This window comes from Musca vetustissima, unplaced genomic scaffold (assembly GCF_032173495.1).
Source record: "Musca vetustissima isolate MV318-11 ecotype Yass unplaced genomic scaffold, APGP_CSIRO_Mvet_v1 utg23914, whole genome shotgun sequence".
NCBI lineage: Eukaryota > Metazoa > Arthropoda > Insecta > Diptera > Muscidae > Musca > Musca vetustissima.
This window is the reverse complement of record NW_026872942.1, coordinates 91,634-110,709: the sequence shown is the minus strand read 5'-3', so window position 1 is coordinate 110,709 and position 19,076 is coordinate 91,634. Positions and strand designations below refer to the sequence as shown.

General features: G+C 32.5%; 2 protein-coding genes across 2 annotated transcripts; one reads left to right on the top strand and one right to left on the bottom strand.

Moving 5' to 3' along the window:
• The first annotated feature begins 4,932 nt into the window (after positions 1 to 4,932).
• Positions 4,933 to 5,983, top strand: LOC133321495 (uncharacterized). The gene is made up of 2 exons (XM_061530588.1): positions 4,933 to 5,037; positions 5,092 to 5,983. Exons 1-2 carry the CDS (start codon positions 4,952 to 4,954, stop codon positions 5,981 to 5,983), a joined length of 978 nt encoding a protein of 325 aa, XP_061386572.1. The 5' UTR covers positions 4,933 to 4,951.
• A 1,307-nt stretch (positions 5,984 to 7,290) lies between these two features.
• On the bottom strand, positions 7,291 to 9,429 carry LOC133321484 (large subunit GTPase 1 homolog). Its single transcript, XM_061530577.1, has 4 exons — positions 9,307 to 9,429; positions 7,843 to 9,247; positions 7,571 to 7,776; positions 7,291 to 7,514 (listed from the first exon to the last, which is right to left on the bottom strand). The coding sequence occupies exons 1-4, from the start codon at positions 9,403 to 9,405 to the stop codon at positions 7,296 to 7,298; spliced, it is 1,929 nt and encodes a 642-aa protein (XP_061386561.1). The 5' UTR covers positions 9,406 to 9,429; the 3' UTR covers positions 7,291 to 7,295.
• Between the last annotated feature and the right edge of the window lie 9,647 nt (positions 9,430 to 19,076).

Here is a 19,076-nt window from a genome sequence, read left to right as displayed (position 1 = left end):
GATAAATTGTACATATTCATGCCTGGGTTCCACGAATCAGACATGTTAATTTATATATTCAAGCAACTCTTATTCCAATATTAACTCACGTCAATTTAATAACCCTTTCTCAAAAATGCGAAATGAGGAATGCGGTTTTCTTATGTTCTTATTTACAATGTGTTGTTATTTGTGTCCTCCTTAGGTTTTTGTTTTTGTCCTCTAGTATGTTTTTTTTTTGACGCCTATTGTGTTTGTTGTTGGTTGATTGCTATTTCTTTAATTCCTATTTGAGATGTGTTTGAAAATTTTACTAATAAATTCGTAAGGTTCAAGACACTCCTTTACAAATTACCACTGAGTGATGTAGTCGATGAAAATTCATCGTCGAAGTAGTCGATGAACAGATGCAACAATTGTAAGGCCCACTTTACACTATCTGTCATGGTCATTCGTCATGAGAGTTTTTTTCTCTCTCTCTCATTGGTAAAACAAAAAGTACGAAAAGGTACCTTAAATTTAACTTCAAATAATTATAAATGATAATTATAAATGTGATATTGCATATGACGAATAATAGACTATAATTTTTTTTAACAAATTTAGTTATTTAGTTTAATGGCAGTCATAACCAGTGTTGCCAAAACTTCGTTGGGGAAAAATGCTAGATTTTGTTGAAAAAAATGCTAGAAAGTGCTAAAAATTTTAAAAAAGTGCCAGAAAAAAGTGCTAAAAATTTCTAGAACAAAATTGTTAATATTTAATAATGAAATATTAATCAGAAACCCCATTTATTCTTAACGGTTATTCGTTGTCGATTTAACCATGTTCGTCCGATTGAGGTCGCAATATTTAAGTCAGAGCTTTGGAATTTTGCACATACGTTGGCACTACTGCTATGAGATTTGATATTGGAAATGGAATATATCGGTCGTTTTTGGGTACACCATACCCCAATATTTGTTTTTTTAAGCTTTTAGGCACATTTTTATACCCTTCACCACACTGTGGTACAGGGTATTATGCCTTTGTGCATATGTTTGTAACAGACAGAAATAATCGAGATAGACCTATGGTTCCTTTTGAGAATATGCATAGAATCGCTTTCTGAGTCGATTTAAGCATGTCCGTCCGTCCGTCTGCCCGTCTACCCATGTTAAATTGTAAACAAAGATTTTAGGTAAATAGCCCACTAAAGTTCCTATGTATCTTTTGAATTGCACGAAAGTTGGCACAGCGTAATTAATAAAGTCTGGAATGATGTGTGAAAATCGGTCGGCTCCCATATATAGCTTCGTCCCATTTAAGGTAAATTGTGTACCATCTATCTTTCGATTTGCACGAAATTGGCATAGCGTACTGAATTAAGTCTAGAATGATGTGTGCTAAGTTTCGTGAAAATCGGTTCAGATTTAGATATATCTCCCATATATATATATATTCATCCAATTTAAGGTCATTGGTGCGTCAAGGACCCAGCCCGACTTTACAACTTTCCTTACTGGTTCAACCTAAATTGCTGTATATTTGTATATTGTGTTCTACCTGGATATATAGTCTTTTTACTAGAACTTATCAGTATTGGTCCACTCTTAAGGGTAGCTCTCATCAATTGCTTAATTTGATTGTTTAAATTTTGTTTTTTTTTTCTATTTTTTGTTTTAATGGGGTTTGAAGTCTTCCTACTAAAATATAAATGCTAATAATGTCCAAATTTGGTTAAGGTAAATAGCTGTAATTTTACATTGCGTACAAATATGAATACAATTATCAATTTTCGTCCCATTTGCGTACTTTTAAGGGCTTATAATCTCATTCCCAGCAGCGACTTTAATATAAAAAAAATATGTTTGTCGGAATTTTTCTATTTGGTATTTACAAAGGGGTACGCTCGCCTTGGCATTCGGGATTCCCGCTGAATAAAAACCTTAAAAAAAAATTCCTAACAAATTAAAAAATGCTAAAAAAGTGCTAGGTGCTAGATCAATTTTTTTGGTGCTAAACGAGTTCAAAAAGTGCTAAATCTAGCACTAAAAGTGCTAAATTGGCAACACTGGTCATAACAATTAAGTAAAAATTTGATTTTTTTATTAGTTACGCCTTTTTGCATTTATCAAACAAACCCACTTGTAGTTTCGTCTTTTTGTTTTTTGTTAATAGAAGCTCCTTTTTTGGCCGCAGACGTGTAAAACTTTGTCAACACATGTAGTTTATTGACATTCACAATATTCATTCAAAAAGTCAATTTTCAAGTTTTTGTTAGTTACTCCTTTTTGCATTTTAGCTGACGAAATACAAAATGTAGTGAATTCTAAAGATAAACCTTCTTAACATATTATTATAAACTCGCCTTGATTGTGGTAGAGGAAAAAAATACTGACATTTATTTCATCATAATAGGGGGCTTGAAGTCCGCACATACCTTCAGAAAAGCCCGTAACAATTCATTTAATTCAAACGTACCTTCAGGTAATGCCTGTAACTATAGCTCGTAATTAAGAATAATAATTGCAAAAATGACACATTTATCGTTATTAATGTCCCCAATCCATCCATAATGATTGGTATACTTGATATTAACAAGGATGTGCCTGTTGGAACCTTGGAATCAAATTGGTAAATGATTGAGAATTTGGTCACATTTCAACAAATATAAATTTGTTTTTTGGCCAGAACGATGCTGATTGATTAGAAGAGTACAGCCAAATATTCTCATGCAAGAATGTTCCAAATAATTGAAGAAATTCAGAGCAGTATCGCCATAGTCCAAAAATTTAAGATTATTTTTAAGGCAGAAGCGGATTTTTCAAAGAGCGAGAAATGAGCCGCAGCAAATCATTGTCACCAAAATACAGATTTTTATTTCGCTTGTTTTTAAATTATGTTTACATTTTGTCAAATTCGGCAATTTAGCGGCATTCGTATAGATTTGAACCATAATTACCCGACTCAATTACGCGAATTTACTTTTTTCACTTGGTCCCAAATTTGTTTGAAAGTCGATTATTCTGAAAAATGTTTTTTTTTTTAAATTTGTCATATTTTTCTATTTGTTTTTGTATTTATACATAATGACGTTCATACATATATTTGTCCGCAGCGTAATTTAGCATCAAATTTCACGTACTTCCATCATTTTCTATGTCCACTAGCAACACCTATTCGAATTACAGCATTATTATGCTCAAATACCGTTTCCGTGCAACGAAATCAATGGAACCAAACTTATAGGTCTATTTCATATCGAAAGAAATTGAAAAATGTTTGAGGTTTCAAAAAACAGCAAAGCCGGCAGTAATTTGAAATTGCCTCATTGCCAAGTTAATGTTTTTGAAGGCGATGTTTTTTCCTGTAATTAATTTTTTTTTGTTAATTTCGTGAATATATTAATATAAAAACTGCAAATTAAAGAGTTCAAGGGATGAATATATAGAGAATATTATCTGTAGGAATGTAAATGGTCAATTTATTCAAGAAGTGCTGCGATTGACCTATTATTTTTCAAGATATTAATGTGTATATGATCCTTTTTTGGATTATTAATTTCCCACATATTTGTAGTTTGTATGGACACCATTGTTGTGCGAAAAATCTATTTTTGTGGCAGCCCTTACAGGAACCGTAACACGCTTTGGCGGTATGGCTATTAATTTGTTTTTCGATTGTTAGAAATTTCATCACCAGGAATCCCAAAATATTAAGAGTCCCATTGTTGATCTGAGAGCTTTTCACAATGATATCAATGATGAGGGAAAACTACTTTTGAAAAACGTCAACAATGTAGAGGATATTGTTATGGGTCCAAGATAATATTGTGAAAAAAGGATAGGTTCAATTTGATCTAGAGCCAGTTAGTTTGCCCAAGATGGAAAAAGATATAAAGTCTTAAAACTTCCACGAAAAGGCAACAAAGAAAATTAATAGCCATACCGCGAAAGCCAAACGTTCCATGTTACAGTGCATGTAAGGCACCAGTGGTGTCCTCAGGAACGACAAATGTGTGAGAAATTAAAGGGAGGGATTATTTAGATTTCCATTAATATCTTAAAAACCAATAAGCAATTCGACCAGATCAAATTGGCCGGTAAGATACTAACAAATAATTTAGGCTATAAATACATCCCTTGGACTCCTTAATTTGCAGATTTTAAATTAATATATTTACATTTTGTCAAATTAAAAAAAAAAAAACAAAACCAAAAAATATTTAAATTACAAAAAACGATGCCTTGTAAAAAACATAAACCAGACAATGTGGTACGATTTTCAAATTATTGCCGGATTTGTTGTTTATTTAAATCTCAAACATTTTTCAATTTCTTTCGATATGAAATAGACCTATATCTTTAGCTCCATTGATTTCGTTGCAAGGAAGCGGTATTTGAGCTTAATAATGCTATAATTCGAAGAGGCGGAACTAGTGAACATGGGAAATAATGAAAGCATATGGAATTACGCTGCTGTCAAAAATTTGGCATTAAAAATTGATAGAAAAAGACAAATTTAACAAATATCTAATTAGAAAAATTGGAATATGGCTGATAATTTTAATTTAGGACTATAAACCATTCAAACAAATTGATGTCACCCTAATTACCAAGGACCCAAGAATCTATCAAATAAAATGTTTCCAATTTTTATGAAACAAGAATTGCAATTCAAAAATGTCTTCGAAATGGGGGGAAATTAACGGATTGTGAATTAATAACATTAAATAGAAGCTCTTCCCATTAACTAAAAGCTCTTTCCATTATTTGGAACATTATGTGTGGAAATCGTGTGAAATTTGTAATATTCAATATAGGTGTACTATTTTCTTTTTCCTGTCAATCGAGACACAAGTGTAAATAAAGTAAAAAACAAACAAATTGAGCTAGAAATAGTTCCAGTGACTCATAAAGCGGAATCATTGATTTGAACCATTTTGCAACAGGAATATATTCCGGAAAACAATACCCATTTTAAAGCGGAAATGGATAACAATTATCCCAAAAGTCTGGTGGATCATTACCTAAAGGTATCCGCAAAGCTAAAGAAAATTGAAAAGGCCATGTTCAAGTAAGCTTCTTCATTGAATTATTAAATTGAATTCTCCTTTGACTCTGCTTTTAGACGTTTTGGTCCCAATGTTTCAGAAGTAATGGATGATTATGCTCGCCTGGCCATAAAGTTCGAGGAAGCTGGTATTTACCAATATGCGGCTATGTGTCAGTTGGGTGTGGCCAAATGTGAAAATTATCTACAAAATTCCATGGCAGAATGTCAAGCTCTACTAAAAGCTGCCCGACTTTTTCTTAGGGCCCATGAAGAAATGGAATCACTGCTATTGAGATCAAATCGTCAGGAATATCGAGAGACTGCATTGCATTGTTTTACACAGGCTATTGATAAGTCACCGGATGACAGTGTCATTAAGGCTGCAATTATAAGAGAAATGTCTCCGCTACAGCCCCATTATGAGGGAACAAGTTCATTTAATTCACCGGCCCATCGCATCTATGAACTGGAATTGGCCACGGAACAAAGTGTTATGAATCGTGATTTCCTAACAGCTCTACAGCAATTGGATGATATTGTCGATAATATTTACGAGCGTAAAAAGCAAAATCTTTACCAAGAAGTATTGGCCAAATCTGAGGTATATCGTATATTGCTATTGGTAGCATTAACCTTACCACCGGCTCGACAGACACCCGCTCACATTAAACTAATTGAATTCTATACACAATTGGCAGAATTCCAACAGGAAGAAGATATTTGCCCGAGTCCATCACAGTCGCCCTGCAAGTCGGTACCACAATTGTATGCCTCATGGCGGCCGGGTTTGTTTTTGACGCAATATCAGAAATATGCCTTAGCGGAAATAGTATTGGCATGGCATTTGTCTAAACCGCGTGAACTTCGAGTAGCCTTACAAGAGTTCCGTCATAGCTTTAGTTCCCTGAATGATACACAGCGGTATCTTATTAATTGTATAATCGAAAAAGTCGATAAAAAATGTTAAAGTATTTGTTGTTTGTAAGATAATTTGAATAATCTATTAGAATATTTTGTATGTATTTAAAAAACAGCATTCCCAATAAACCTCTTATTGAATTGTTATTTGATTTAGACGATGTACAAGTTTTTTTAAATATGACGGATGGGACTACAAGTTTTGGAATACTTTAATAAGGCATATAAAACTATGTTGGAATTGAGTGAATGACTTCGAAATTGAAACGGATAATTAATTTGAATTGAAGATGTATAGGTCAACGGTTTTATGATAAAATTTATTTTATATAATATAGACCCTTTTTGGGTATGGTACCAGGGGAAAGGGCTGACGTGTTCCAACTTCGGACTTGATCTACGATTGGTAAAAATAATAGTTGTGCAATGTTTGGTTCAAATCGGGCATTCCATTCGCATGATATTGGATTTATATATATTGAAAATTTTGCCCTTTGTGGGGGAGGTACCAGACGAAGTGGACGAATGATTCCCATCTTAGGACTTAATCCAGGCTTAGTAAAGATAATAGATTGTTAAAAGTTTGTTTCAAATCATTTAGTCCGTTCGCATAATATTATAAAATATTTCGCACAGAAGTAGTGGACCGTTATTCCCCATCTTCGTACTTGAAGAAAGTTTGGAAGAAAAATTACGATGTGCAAAGTTTGGATGAATTCGGATACTCAATTGGAGAGTTATGGTGCGCAATAGCCGGCCAGATAGACGGATGAACATTTGAAAATCGACCCCAAATTCTCTGAAAAGGATTTGGTACAAAGAAATACGGGGTCTAAAACCAATATTTCGATGAGACACATTTTTACCGTATCAAAGTGTATATACCCTCATTAACCATAAGGCTAAGGGTATAAAAGCAAACTATATTTCTAGGTTTTTACCAATAATCCATTCTAGACGGCCAGATAGACGGATGAACATTTGAAAATCGACCCCAAATTCTCTGAAAAGGATTTGGTACAAAGAAATACGGGGTCTAAAACCAATATTTCGATGAGGCACATTTTTACCGTATCAAAGTGTATATACCCTCATTAACCATAAGGCTAAGGGTGTAAAATCAAACTATATTTCTTGGTTTTTACCAATAATCCATTCTAAGCAAACTCAAGTTTATTTGAACTTTTAATTCGTTCTGTTTATTTATTATGTGATTTATGTACATTTTAATTAAGATAATTTTATAACTTAATATTTTTCAATATTCCTTATAAAATGTAATTGGGATTGGATATAAAAAATATTCAAAAATCAATTCAATGTTAAAAAAAGAGTGGACAGCTCTACATAAAATTATTTCCTTAATGCTGATCTAAATGGCCAAATTTCTTACGCAATTTTTCACGTCTCTCTTTTTTGACACTACGCCATGGTTTGGCTGATGGATCGGTTTCGACTAGACTACCATCATTGGCTAACCTGATGTGAGGGAAGTTGGTACGGCCTTTAACATGGGCAGCGGAATTCTGGCCAGTGAAAAATTTGCTATCCAATTCGGTTGAAGAGGTGTTTGTTTTGACCTGAAAGATAACATTTTTAGTAAAGCGTTTAATGGTATGTTAATAGAATAACTTACCCTCATTGCCCTTTGCTGTTGATGTGGCAGTGATTTTTCTTCCACCTCTTTGCGTACACGTTCTGGGAAGGTATGATACACTGATTGCTCCACGGTTGGAGGGGCCACACAATACAATAGTTTACCATTGACATAATCTTTGCAAACATAACGGGCTGATCTAGATTGATCTGGCTGGCCATTTGAGGTCATAAAACCACGATTGTCTGAAATAGAAAAAAAATAAAATTATTAGTTTAGTCAAGAATTTCTCCAAAGCAAAAAATACTCACAGCCATATGCCAATAAAAGTTCTTCAGAATGTGGACAACGATTGGGATCTTCACCCTCTATAGGTTTGGCAATAATTATACCATATTTATCCTCCAGCACATGACGTGGTATACGTGAACACAAAAGATTTACTGCCGGAACATGATCTCGCATTTGATCTATTGGCAATATACCATTTAATATCATATCAGCTTTGGTTAAAACAAAACTGGGCATAACCAAACCCGGGCAATCACACAACAACAAATCCTTATCCAAATACAATGTTTGAAAATGTTTTGTTTTGCCCGGAGTGGCTGAGACTGAAACCTTTTTCTCTGTCATCAGGGCATTGATTGTACTACTTTTACCCACATTTGGATAACCCACCAAACCAATGGTCGTGACGTTGGCAGTATATTTTGGACCATCGTAGACATTTTTGAATAGTTCAATTAGTTCTTCGCGGGTAAGTAATTTCGAACTATTCTTCATAAATGATTTTTCCGCCTTTTCTTCTTCAGGTGTGGGTAGTTTTTGTTCTATTTTCTCTAATTTGGCTTCCAATTTATCCAGGGTGTCATTAATTTCAGAGGCCGCTTTTTTAAGTTCCTTAAGTGATATATCGGCAGGTGTTTCTTCTTGCTCATCTTCCTCCCCTTCACTTTCCTTTTCTTCATTAGGAGTGGGATCATTTTCTTCACTATCTTTTTCCTGTGCCTTTCTTTCCTTGATCTCAGTTTTTGCTGGTTTTTCTTCTTTATTTTTGGCTTCTTCCTTCAGCTCCTCTGTGGCCAAGGCTGCCGAGAAGAACGCTGTCCTTATACCTTGTTGATCGAAATATTCTGCCCAATGTTTTCGCTGCTCCTCAGTAAGTAAATCTGATTTATTTACCAAAATCATATTCATCTTGTCGGGATTAACTTCCTTGACATACTTTTCCAAGTCTTCACTTCTAAACAGCAAAGGATTACGAGCATCGACAATTTGCACAATGACATCTGAACGTTCAACAACACGCCACAATTGACGCCAAAATTCCAAATTCTTTTCGTAGGGAGTTAGGATAATATCCTCATCTTCCTGAAGCAGAGCCAAATTGCGTCTCCAATCTAAGAAACTATCACGTTCGGCCTTTTGTAAATCCTCTGCCGACGTTTCTGGTGTCCATTTAGGTCTACGTGGAATTTTCAATAAATCTTTGTTGTCTTTGTGTTTTTTCTCAATATTCAATCTCTCGTTGCGGGACAGTAGGCCCACACCCTGTTTGGGATTTATGAATTGTATATTCAGTTTCTCAGCTTGAAATTCTGTTCCGGCCAATTCAGCTGTTCTCAAAAATTCTTGAAAGGATGATTCTTCAGTAACCGAACTGAGATTCAGACGTCCCCAGTCGTAGCCATCCTGTACTTCTGTTGTGTGTAACTATAAGAAATGATTGTGATGAAATATTTTCCATAAAAATCAGTTATTTTTTACATTACCATAGAATCATTGTCGACTTTTCGCCTGGGCGTATGGCCAAAACGATCCTTGATCAGGGTACGTCCTAAATTACTTCCTGCTTTACTTTTCTTACTCATTTTTCAGATAAATTTTGTAAATTATTTTCAATTGATTGTTGTGCATACACGACATACACGTGCAACTAAACAAAAATCATCGACTGTCAAAACAAAATCAGCTGTTGTTTTTCATAGTCAGGGCTCTACAAATCGATTCGCATTTAATCGATACTTTTTTAAAAATGTAATAGATTCAAATAATCAGGGGTGGATAATTAGTATTATATATGGTTTGTTCCCGTACTCAAAAAAGCGATACAGCTTTTTTAAATCTATAATGCCATGTTCTGACGGGCATCCGAACAACGTAGTTCGCTCTCAGAATTACGTACATGAATTAACCCGTTCATACAACACTATTCATAATTCATATCATCAGAGTTTTTTATTTCAAACTTTTTGTTTCTTGTTTTACACCAAATATGTAACATATTTTAGTGAATTACATAGGGATCTAAATAGAAAAAATAATTCTCTTTCTCCTGACTATAGTATGAACCCATATCTATTTACTTTTCATTCATGTTTTCCATTTTTTCTGAAAATGTTGTTGTTTTTAATACATTTTTATATTTTCTCAATTCAAATGTCACATACTGTCACAAATAAAATTTTGGAGAATTTTTTGTTTGAGTTGCCCCACATTTGTTTCTTGTTTTGTACGCTAATTAGAACCAAGGGAAAAGAAATGCATATTGCATTATGTAGAAAACAAAATTTACATCCTGCTGCATATATAAAAACTATACAATTTTTTACTTTTCATTCATGATTTTCAATTTTACTGAAAAAGTTTGAAAATTTCATAAATATTTTCAAACTGTCAAAATTAATTTATTTTCGATAAATACTCTCAATTGTTAGGGATGGGACAAATTTATTGGTTATTCAGAGAGTGATTCGAATTGAACAACGTACAAAAGTCGGTGTTCGCTCAGACAATTTTGTATGGGGAACTAAGTAATTCCTTCATAATTAAGGGTCGAACAACGAATGAGAGAGCGAACAACGCTCGTCTGGACATGGCATAAAGGAGGAATTGAAAACAGTGTCGATTAATAGAAAATTGTTTAATTTTTTTATTGGAATAGTTTAACCCGGTAAAAAGTTCTAATGTACCGTTTTAGTCTATTAGGAACACACATGATACAATAATATAAGGATTGATTGAAATAAATGGACATTTTAAGGGAACTTTCGATTTTCTGCACAATTTCGGACCAAACTCTGAAGGACCATTCGAAAATAGGAACGTTTACAGAAATTCTAAAACCGTAATATTATCTGAAATTTGAAAAATTGGATGTTTAATTTGAAAAAAAAAAAATCCATTTTATGTTTAGAATAAAGAAAAAAGGCATTTATTTGTAATAATCTAAAATCTGTTTCAGTACAAGCTTCTATCCTTTCTTCTCATTGGTTAATAGAAAGCTGCATTTTGACATCAGGGATGGGGGCTTCTATTTCTTCTCGTCATGATTAGTTCCTTGCGGAAAATGTAACACATTTGTTAATCTTTTGACATAGATTCCATATAAAAGTTCCTCCTGAATGTGGTTATATCGAAGGTGTTTGCGGCATTTCAAATTAAAATGCCTTTAAATAGGTATTTCGGGATTTCAGATTGTAAAAGGCTGTATTCCATTTCATTATAGTTTGACTTGATTTTCATTCAATTTATATCCCATACTACATTTTCAAATTGTCCCTTTGACTGCTTACCAACAACTAACCATAAGCCAAAAATCAACATACATTTCGTTTTTTCCAAAAAAACGTTCTTTTAGAGTATGTGCAGATTACTCGGAAAGTAATCGGAGAAACAGTAGACAATTGGTCTGTTCCCGTACTGCAAGAATCTATTACTTTTTACTACGATAACGAATTTTCCTTTATGATATCGAAGAAAATAGTAAAATCTAGTAGATTCTTGCAGTACAGGAACAGACCCAATATCAGCTGAAATGTGTTTTTTGTTTTTGTAAACAAAATACTTACACACAACTAAATTTCCCTTCAGATTATGTGCAGATTCCCTGCAAGCAAAATCTATCGCGGAAGTGGAAAAGAAGCGATAGAAACAGTTGCGGAAGATAGTCGCATTCTTATCGCGGAAGTCACCTCCTTCGGGAAGAAATTAACCACGTCCGCGTCACTTCCAGGAAGCAACGTCTGGGTAACTTCTTGGAAGACACTCGGAAGTGACTTCCTAGAAGTGACGCGGGAGTGGTTCATTTCTTCCCGAAGGAGGTGACTTCCGCGACAAGAAAGCGATTGTATTCCGCAACTGTTTCTATCGTCTATGCGTCACTTCTTTTTCACTTCGGCGTTACTTACTTCTCGCGAAAGCGATTTGCTTAGCCAGGCATTCTAAATAGTTATTCACAGTTTTTTTTTAATAATAACTTTAAAATATTCACAAATGTAAAAATTATGTTTTTAACTTTTTTTAATAATTTGTACACTATTATACTATTTTAAATATTGTTACGAATATAACTTTAGATTTAAGTTAATTTAGATGAATTCCGTTAATTTAAGAATTTGAATTGTAACGTAAATCTCTACTACGTTTACGTTTATTCGAATAACTTCACAACAACAACTACTGTATAGATTTTTCTACATCCTTCCATTTCCTCTTTCATTGTCTATTTTGTTGTTGACGTACAATTCTTGTTAAACGTCATCATTGATGATCGCTTAATTCCTCTTTCTTTCCCTGCAGTTAGTGTAGCTAACGAATAACTAACGAAATGATTAGTTACGTAGAATTACCATGCATTACTCGCCAAACTACCACCAATGCGTTTGACTAACGAATTTAACATGGGGATGACATTGCCGGTAGTCAATTTCTACCTTCTGCATTACCTTTCACTAAAGATTTCGCCAATAACATGTAGTGTGCTACTTATCTAGTCTATCTGTACCAGTTATTACACTAATGCTATTTCCCTAATAAAAAGACTTTTTTATTTATTTTTTTTGGAAATTTATTTAAAACAATAAAATAAATAAAACTTATTATTATTTTTTGGACCAAACTCAGATCTCCTTTGCTTGTTGCCTCAAAGTATTAGGTATCTTCATTGATGATAAGCTTTCATTCGAATCTCATATTGATTTTGTTCAGAGGAAAGTTGTAGGTGCTATTCGTAGGTTTTATTCCACAAACATATATCTTCCACCGTGGGTTAAAAAGAGGTTGGCTTATGTTATGTTGATGCCAAATATTAACTACGGTCTTGAAGTGTTTTCAGGTACTTTTGAACGAGTTTTTGTAAGATTAAAGCGCGTTGTTAACAGCATTGTACGCTTTGTTTTTTGCTTGAGGAGATGCGAACACGTGTCGAGCTATGTTTTGAGCTTCCTGGGGATGGATTTTGAAAGATTCGTCTCCACCAAAGTATTATGTACTTTTTATAAAACAATTAGAAATGGTGTACCAATTTTATTGAATAACATGTTCTGTTTTAATATGTCGTCGAGAAGTACGCAAATTTTCATACCCAGGATATACAACTCCACATTTGAAAAATCCTTTTTAATACGTGTAGCTAGATTGTGGAATCATTTACCGGTTGAACTTAGAATTTTCTCGCACTCGAATAATGCTTTTCGTTTAAAGCTGTTGAGCTATTATGAACCTGAGCATTAATAGAGTTATTTGTAGAATTTTCTGACACTTAAATATTTTTTGTTTGGATGGCTTGTTTGCTACGTATTTCATTTGCGTGTAATGGAATTTATTACCTTTCTTTTGTATACATTGTTTGCTCTTCTGGTCAATCTTTGCAAATTTTTCATTTGTGTGATAGTTAAGGCTGGGGAGCCAATTATATAAGTAAGCATTTTTTTGATATTTATGTATTATTATTAGTTATAAGGACATTATGTCATTGTTAATACTATTTTTGGCCTTGGAGGCTTATGTATTATTGAATGGAATAAATAAATAAATAAATAAATAAATAAAAAAGCCTTTTGGAGACGGATTTTTCTTTTTTTCACCCTTACTTGGATCCTTGGAACTTCTTAGCTGCTCTTCAGAGGGTCTTTTGTATTTCAGGTCTGGATTCTGAAAAGAGATAAAGTAAAAAAATACGAATCAAAAAAAATTATAATATTTTAAAATATTACCTATTAGTGTTATTTATATATTTTCCAGTCCTTTGAAAATATTTTGCCTGAAACCCATTAGTATTGTAGGCCATGACCAAATGGTTGCAGTATGGAGTTGAAAAATGCTACCTAAAACAATTCTATTAAATATTAAAATTATATTATAAATGGAATACTAAATACTTAAATAAACATGTTTCATTTGAGGGCTTTAGTGGTGTTAATCGCTAAAAAATGCGACGCACTTACCTCCACGAACTTTAAATTGAGACTATCGGCAACGAAAAAATAAAATACTCAAAATTAAGTAAAATTTTTTTTCCTTCTGCATTTTCTTCGGAATAACGGTGAAACCGGTTTTGCCCTGGAATACAATGTTGCTTTTGTAGAAATGATCCTTCTCATTAATGATTTCGCCAGTCAGAATGTGTATCGTAAAAGAGTCGATATGCGAACTCCTGCATAACTGATGGCGTCAGGAGTAACCAGTCCATTTTTCGTTAGCGTAATACATAACGATTTTGAAGCAATTTCTACTTTTAAAACTGCAGGGAGATTGTTCTGATGCTACCAGATTGTTCGTAATCTAGATGTTACCAGATCGTCTAGGAAATGGCAAGGCAGTTAGTCAGTTGTGAATCAGATCGCGAATTGAAACAGTCAAGTAACGTAAAGCTGTAAAGTAACGTTCAAAGTAAAGTTGTGTCAATAAAGTCATTGTAATAATCGTAATCGGAAAGAACCCGCGTTTTATTTAGTACGAACTGTATTGGGAAATAAAACAACGTCTACACGGGATTAAGTAAAATCCAAGAACGTAACAATATGTAAATAAAAGTATTTTATAAATGAAGACGCTTAATAAATATTATTATTTTTAAAATTAGTAATAAATTTTAATTCACTTTTTGTTTGTCGATTACCATTCACTTTGAAAACCTTACTTTAACTGAGTTATATATATGTTTTGTTCCCTTTTTTCCCAAACAAAAAAGAGAACATTTTGAAAGTGTGCAAATTGTTATTGTAAAATTTGAACCGTCTTCTTTTATCCTCAAAAACGACACTTAGAAGTAACTCCAAGCCGATAAAAGGTAGACAACAATAGTTTTGTTATTGTAAATATACAAACTATCGCCTTTTCTCGGGAAAGAAGTGACGCGGAAGTGACTCATTAGGCGAGGGAGTGAGAAACTCACTTCCAAATGCTTGCAGGGTTACTCGGTAAATAACACTGTGCGACACGAAAATTATTCAGGGGTTCTAATGTACCAATTCTGTTTAGTGGAAAGGGACACGAAAATGCCTTGGCTTTTCTGGGTCACTTCGAAAATTAATTTTATAACGGTAAATTTAAAGGACTACGTGGTTTCATAGATTTTCAATTTGAAACTCGTATAACTTCTTTTATGTGATTCTTGAAATGTGATTGGTTGAAATGTGAAAAAATACGCATAGAAAGTCAAAATTTATTTTTCTTCGGACTGTACGATGAAACTATGATATCAAGTATATTACGGGGAAGAAAATTATGGGTCGATTATGGAAAGCTACCAAACTCCAGTTACGATTTCAACTGACAACGCCACTGAAATAAAACTTAACATTTGGTCTGTTCCCGTACTGCAAAAATCTACTACTTTTTACTACGATAACGAATTTTCCTTTATGATATCGAAGAAAATAGTAAAATCGAGTAGATTCTTGCAGTACGGGAACAGACCAATTCTGAATATCAACTTTTCTCAGTTGCCGTCGATTATACTGTTGTGGCACTTGCAACTAGAAATATTTGGTCTGTTCCAGAACCAGCAAGAATGTACAATTTTTTACTACGATAACAATCTTTCCTTTATGATATCGGAAAAGATAGTATAAATTAGTAGATTCTTGCAGTACGGGAACAGACCAATTGTAAACAAACAAAAAATTGAATTGAATATTTCAGAAAAACTAATTTAAAGATGTGCAAGGCGTTTCATCTATTAAAAGGCATTTAATAGATAAATCAAACCCAAACTACCATCCGTACTGTGAGTAGATGTTTATGTTTAGAGAAATGTTCAATCAACTGCTCATTTTAGCTTTAAGACGTATTTGGGCAACCAAAAGATGTCGTTGTGTACATAGTTGTAGCATTAAACCCTGGTTTCCGAAAAGCCCGACGGTTAACATCAATTCCCACTCTCTCATATATTCCTCCTCTTATGCATATTCTCTAAATGAACTATGGGTCTATCTCGTTTCCTTTTGCCTGTCACAAACATAATACGTTTGTAACAGGAAGCCCTGAGCCCTCGTCAAAAAATTTTTATCTGGGTTGATATTCAAAACAATACAAAATATGTATTTTGATTTGATAGGAAAAGCCACCATAAAAACATTGTAATCTGTATTGCGATGCGCAAGAACAATTGTATCGGATCGAGTAATTCATACTCTCCAATTCGTTTTCGTATCTGTAATACGAAAACGTATATCAAATTCGTTCGTTAAGCGCAAATATCTTGCGTTAATAAAATAGCAAACGCAAGCGAAGCATATAAGTAAGAACAATTAAAGGTTTTATTTATATCTAAATTGTTAGTTATTTTAGGGAAAAGCTAAAGTTACAGTCTCAGCAACGCACCAAAAATTTGTGGAAAAACTGGCCGATGACCTTAATTGAAATGAACCTCCTGTACGAGATGTTGCTTATTGGAAAAAGAGATGTATTATATTTTTTATATAAAATGTGAAACTAACTATTGTGTATATTTACAGGTTTGGTCTGATAGATTGCTGTGACAATCCTAAAGTATGGTCTTAACCGATTTGGTGTTGATAACCACCTTGTCCAAGCTATATAAAAATTAAATATTTGAAAACGTTTGTCACATAATTCGTAACCGCGGTCACTGAGTGAGAGCATATTTGATCGATATCCTAAAATTCTCTTTTAGTTCGTCCATTCTCATTTTCTTTTAACCATAATGCCATAATGCATAATTATTTATTATTTAAAAAAAAACACTCGTACCGCACAAAAATATGTTTTTATTTAAATTTTTTTTAGCGTTTCCTTTTGTCATTCTACGTTATTAAGTCCGTTCGCTTGTGTTTGCATTTTCTTCATCCACTTTAATATTTAATATAATACAAAATCAATATAAATTTCACAAAACAATCAATTTGCTTGAGTACAAAATTGTTGTTTGTTTAGAAAACATAACAAAACAACTGATTAAATATCTGCTGATGGTACAAGAAAATTCTTACTGAGCAAATTTTCCTTGTAAGAATTTGCAAATACTCAGTAACACAACTGTCAAATCTAATGTCCCAATTTACTCTGTTTTACTGTAGTTTTGTAATAATTTGTACAAATTATTGAGTAAACGAACAAACCTATTGTCAATTTAATTTGGTTTAAGTTTTAATAATTTTTTTTCGTCTGCAAAAAATCGCTTGAGTTTTGGGTCACCCCTCGAAAGTTTAGTACTACATAACAAAATAAAACAACAATAATTTTTTATTTTATATATTTGTTTTTTATTACGGTCTTTTTTGTTCTTTTGCTGGTTTTTATTTATTCTTTGTATAATGTTTATTTTTCTTTTCGAGTTATTGCCTACAAAATAAGAAAAAATATGTGGCGTTGTTGTTAATATTTCTTTGTTTCTGTTTCATCCGATTTCACTTATATATGATACAGCATCATATCAATAATAATAATATGTTTTTAATGAGTATATAATAAGTAAATTGTATAAACATTATATATACTATATAATAATAAATATATATACTTAGATTAATGCATATATAGGGAAATTGTGTTTTCTTTTTTTTTTTTTTTGATCGAGGAAAAGGATATATAGAGTTGGAGTCACATACAACATTTATATCACTAGAATTATTGGTAATAAATTAAATACAAAAAAAGTATTTCTTTGCACTAAACTAAATATTGTGTTAATAATTTAAGAAAAAAGAAAATTAGAAATAAATAAAACTATACAAATTTGAATTATATTAGTTTAACTTTTGTCTTGCTTTGAAAAATAAGTGTTTGTGGATTTTTGTTTGGTTTTCTTTTATTTAGTTTTTAATTAAATATTTTTTTCTCTTGTTTTTCTTTTTGTTTAAGCGAAATCATTTGTTTATTGTTTCAAATAAATAGGAATCATTGAAGTGATTGTTTAACGAGTTTAATTTGCATCTTTTTCTTCTTCATCTTGTGTTTTGTTTATTTATTTATTTATCTGTCTTCCGTTTTTTTTAAAGCGAAATTTAGTAGTGTGAATTGTCCTTTATAATGAATGAATTCTGTGTCGGGATTTTTTGTTTTCAAATACATATATTTTGTTTTTGATTTCTACCTGATATTTTTGTTGTTGTTATTTTGTTCTAAATTCAGCATTTGTTTTTTAAATACGTTTAGAGCTTTAATGCATGTTTTTTAAACTTTTTCGCCATTTGTTGTAAATTTATCAAAAAATGTTTTATTTTTGTTTTTCTGTTTTTTCTCTAAGTGTATGTCTTAACGTTAAGTTTTATTGTTAGAAAATCGTTTTCCGTTTTTGTTTATAGTTGTTAATAATTTCTTTAATTTTTTATTAATTGTGTTGTTTTTTAATTAATTTCGTTCTGTGCGTTGTTTTCTAATTGAAAAACGACAAATTTGTTTTAATTGAAATAATTCATTTGAAAAATGGGGGGTTTCAAGGTACAACTAACAAAGTAAGCATCTTAAATTGAAATTGATTATTGAATTTGCTTAATAGCCGCTAAGTAAATATTAATATAACACCAGTTTTAACCTTAAATAAATTTAAATATTCATTTAATTAAAAAATGTATTTGAAATTAATTCAATTGACAAACTGAAATATTTTTTTTTCGATCTCTACTAAAATGTTACTTTGTTTATTGTGTCGTGAATTTCAGGAAAATTTTTAAAATTGGGAAAATTGTAGTCAATCTATTATAGCTTCTCCTAAAACTCTTTTAGATAATGTTGCCAAATCAGGAGCTGTTAAAAGGTGGGAACAATAGATTCTTGCCCATCGAATGAAGAATACGATTAGGTGCCTTTCGTATAACTTCTTTAAAAAGGAAGTCACTTTAAGGAACTTTTACCATGTTCGACCTCACTGCTAATATCGTGGACGTATAGATAAGAAAAATGTTAGAAGTCCCAAAAAAAGTTCGTTTCCTACTGATGTTGTTGGGGATCCCTTGACACAGTCTGTCTCAGTTGAACGATTCGGACACGGAAAACCCTAAATTATTTATATATCATGTTAAATTTCATATCCTGGCCTCTTACACATATATCATGCCATGGCTTGATCCAGCTGGAAAGAGACTGGCACAGAAAAATGGCCACTTGCGACCACAGGTCAAATAGATGCGTACACAATCCAAAGGGTTGCGCCCTTTTAGCAATATCCATTTCGTTATTAAAGATTCTTGTATATCATTTAATTGTTCGGGATTTAAAGCATCCCTATAACGATATGGATAGAATTTACCTAATGCTTTAATGTCCACATTTGTGGTGGCACTCTTGGACTTTTCAT

Excerpts from the sequence above, each read along its gene's own strand:
- LOC133321495 (XM_061530588.1), top strand. The coding sequence starts at position 4,952 with ATGGATAACAATTATCCCAAAAGTCTGGTGGATCATTACCTAAAGGTA. Across the intron at positions 5,038-5,091 it reads ATTGAAAAGGCCATGTTCAA|ACGTTTTGGTCCCAATGTTT; the intron begins GTAAGCTTCTTC and ends CTCTGCTTTTAG.
- LOC133321484 (XM_061530577.1), bottom strand. The coding sequence starts at position 9,405 with ATGAGTAAGAAAAGTAAAGCAGGAAGTAATTTAGGACGTACCCTGATC. Across the intron at positions 7,777-7,842 it reads ACTTTTATTGGCATATGGCT|ACAATCGTGGTTTTATGACC; the intron begins GTGAGTATTTTT and ends TTTCTATTTCAG. Across the intron at positions 7,515-7,570 it reads AACAGCAAAGGGCAATGAGG|GTCAAAACAAACACCTCTTC; the intron begins GTAAGTTATTCT and ends GTTATCTTTCAG.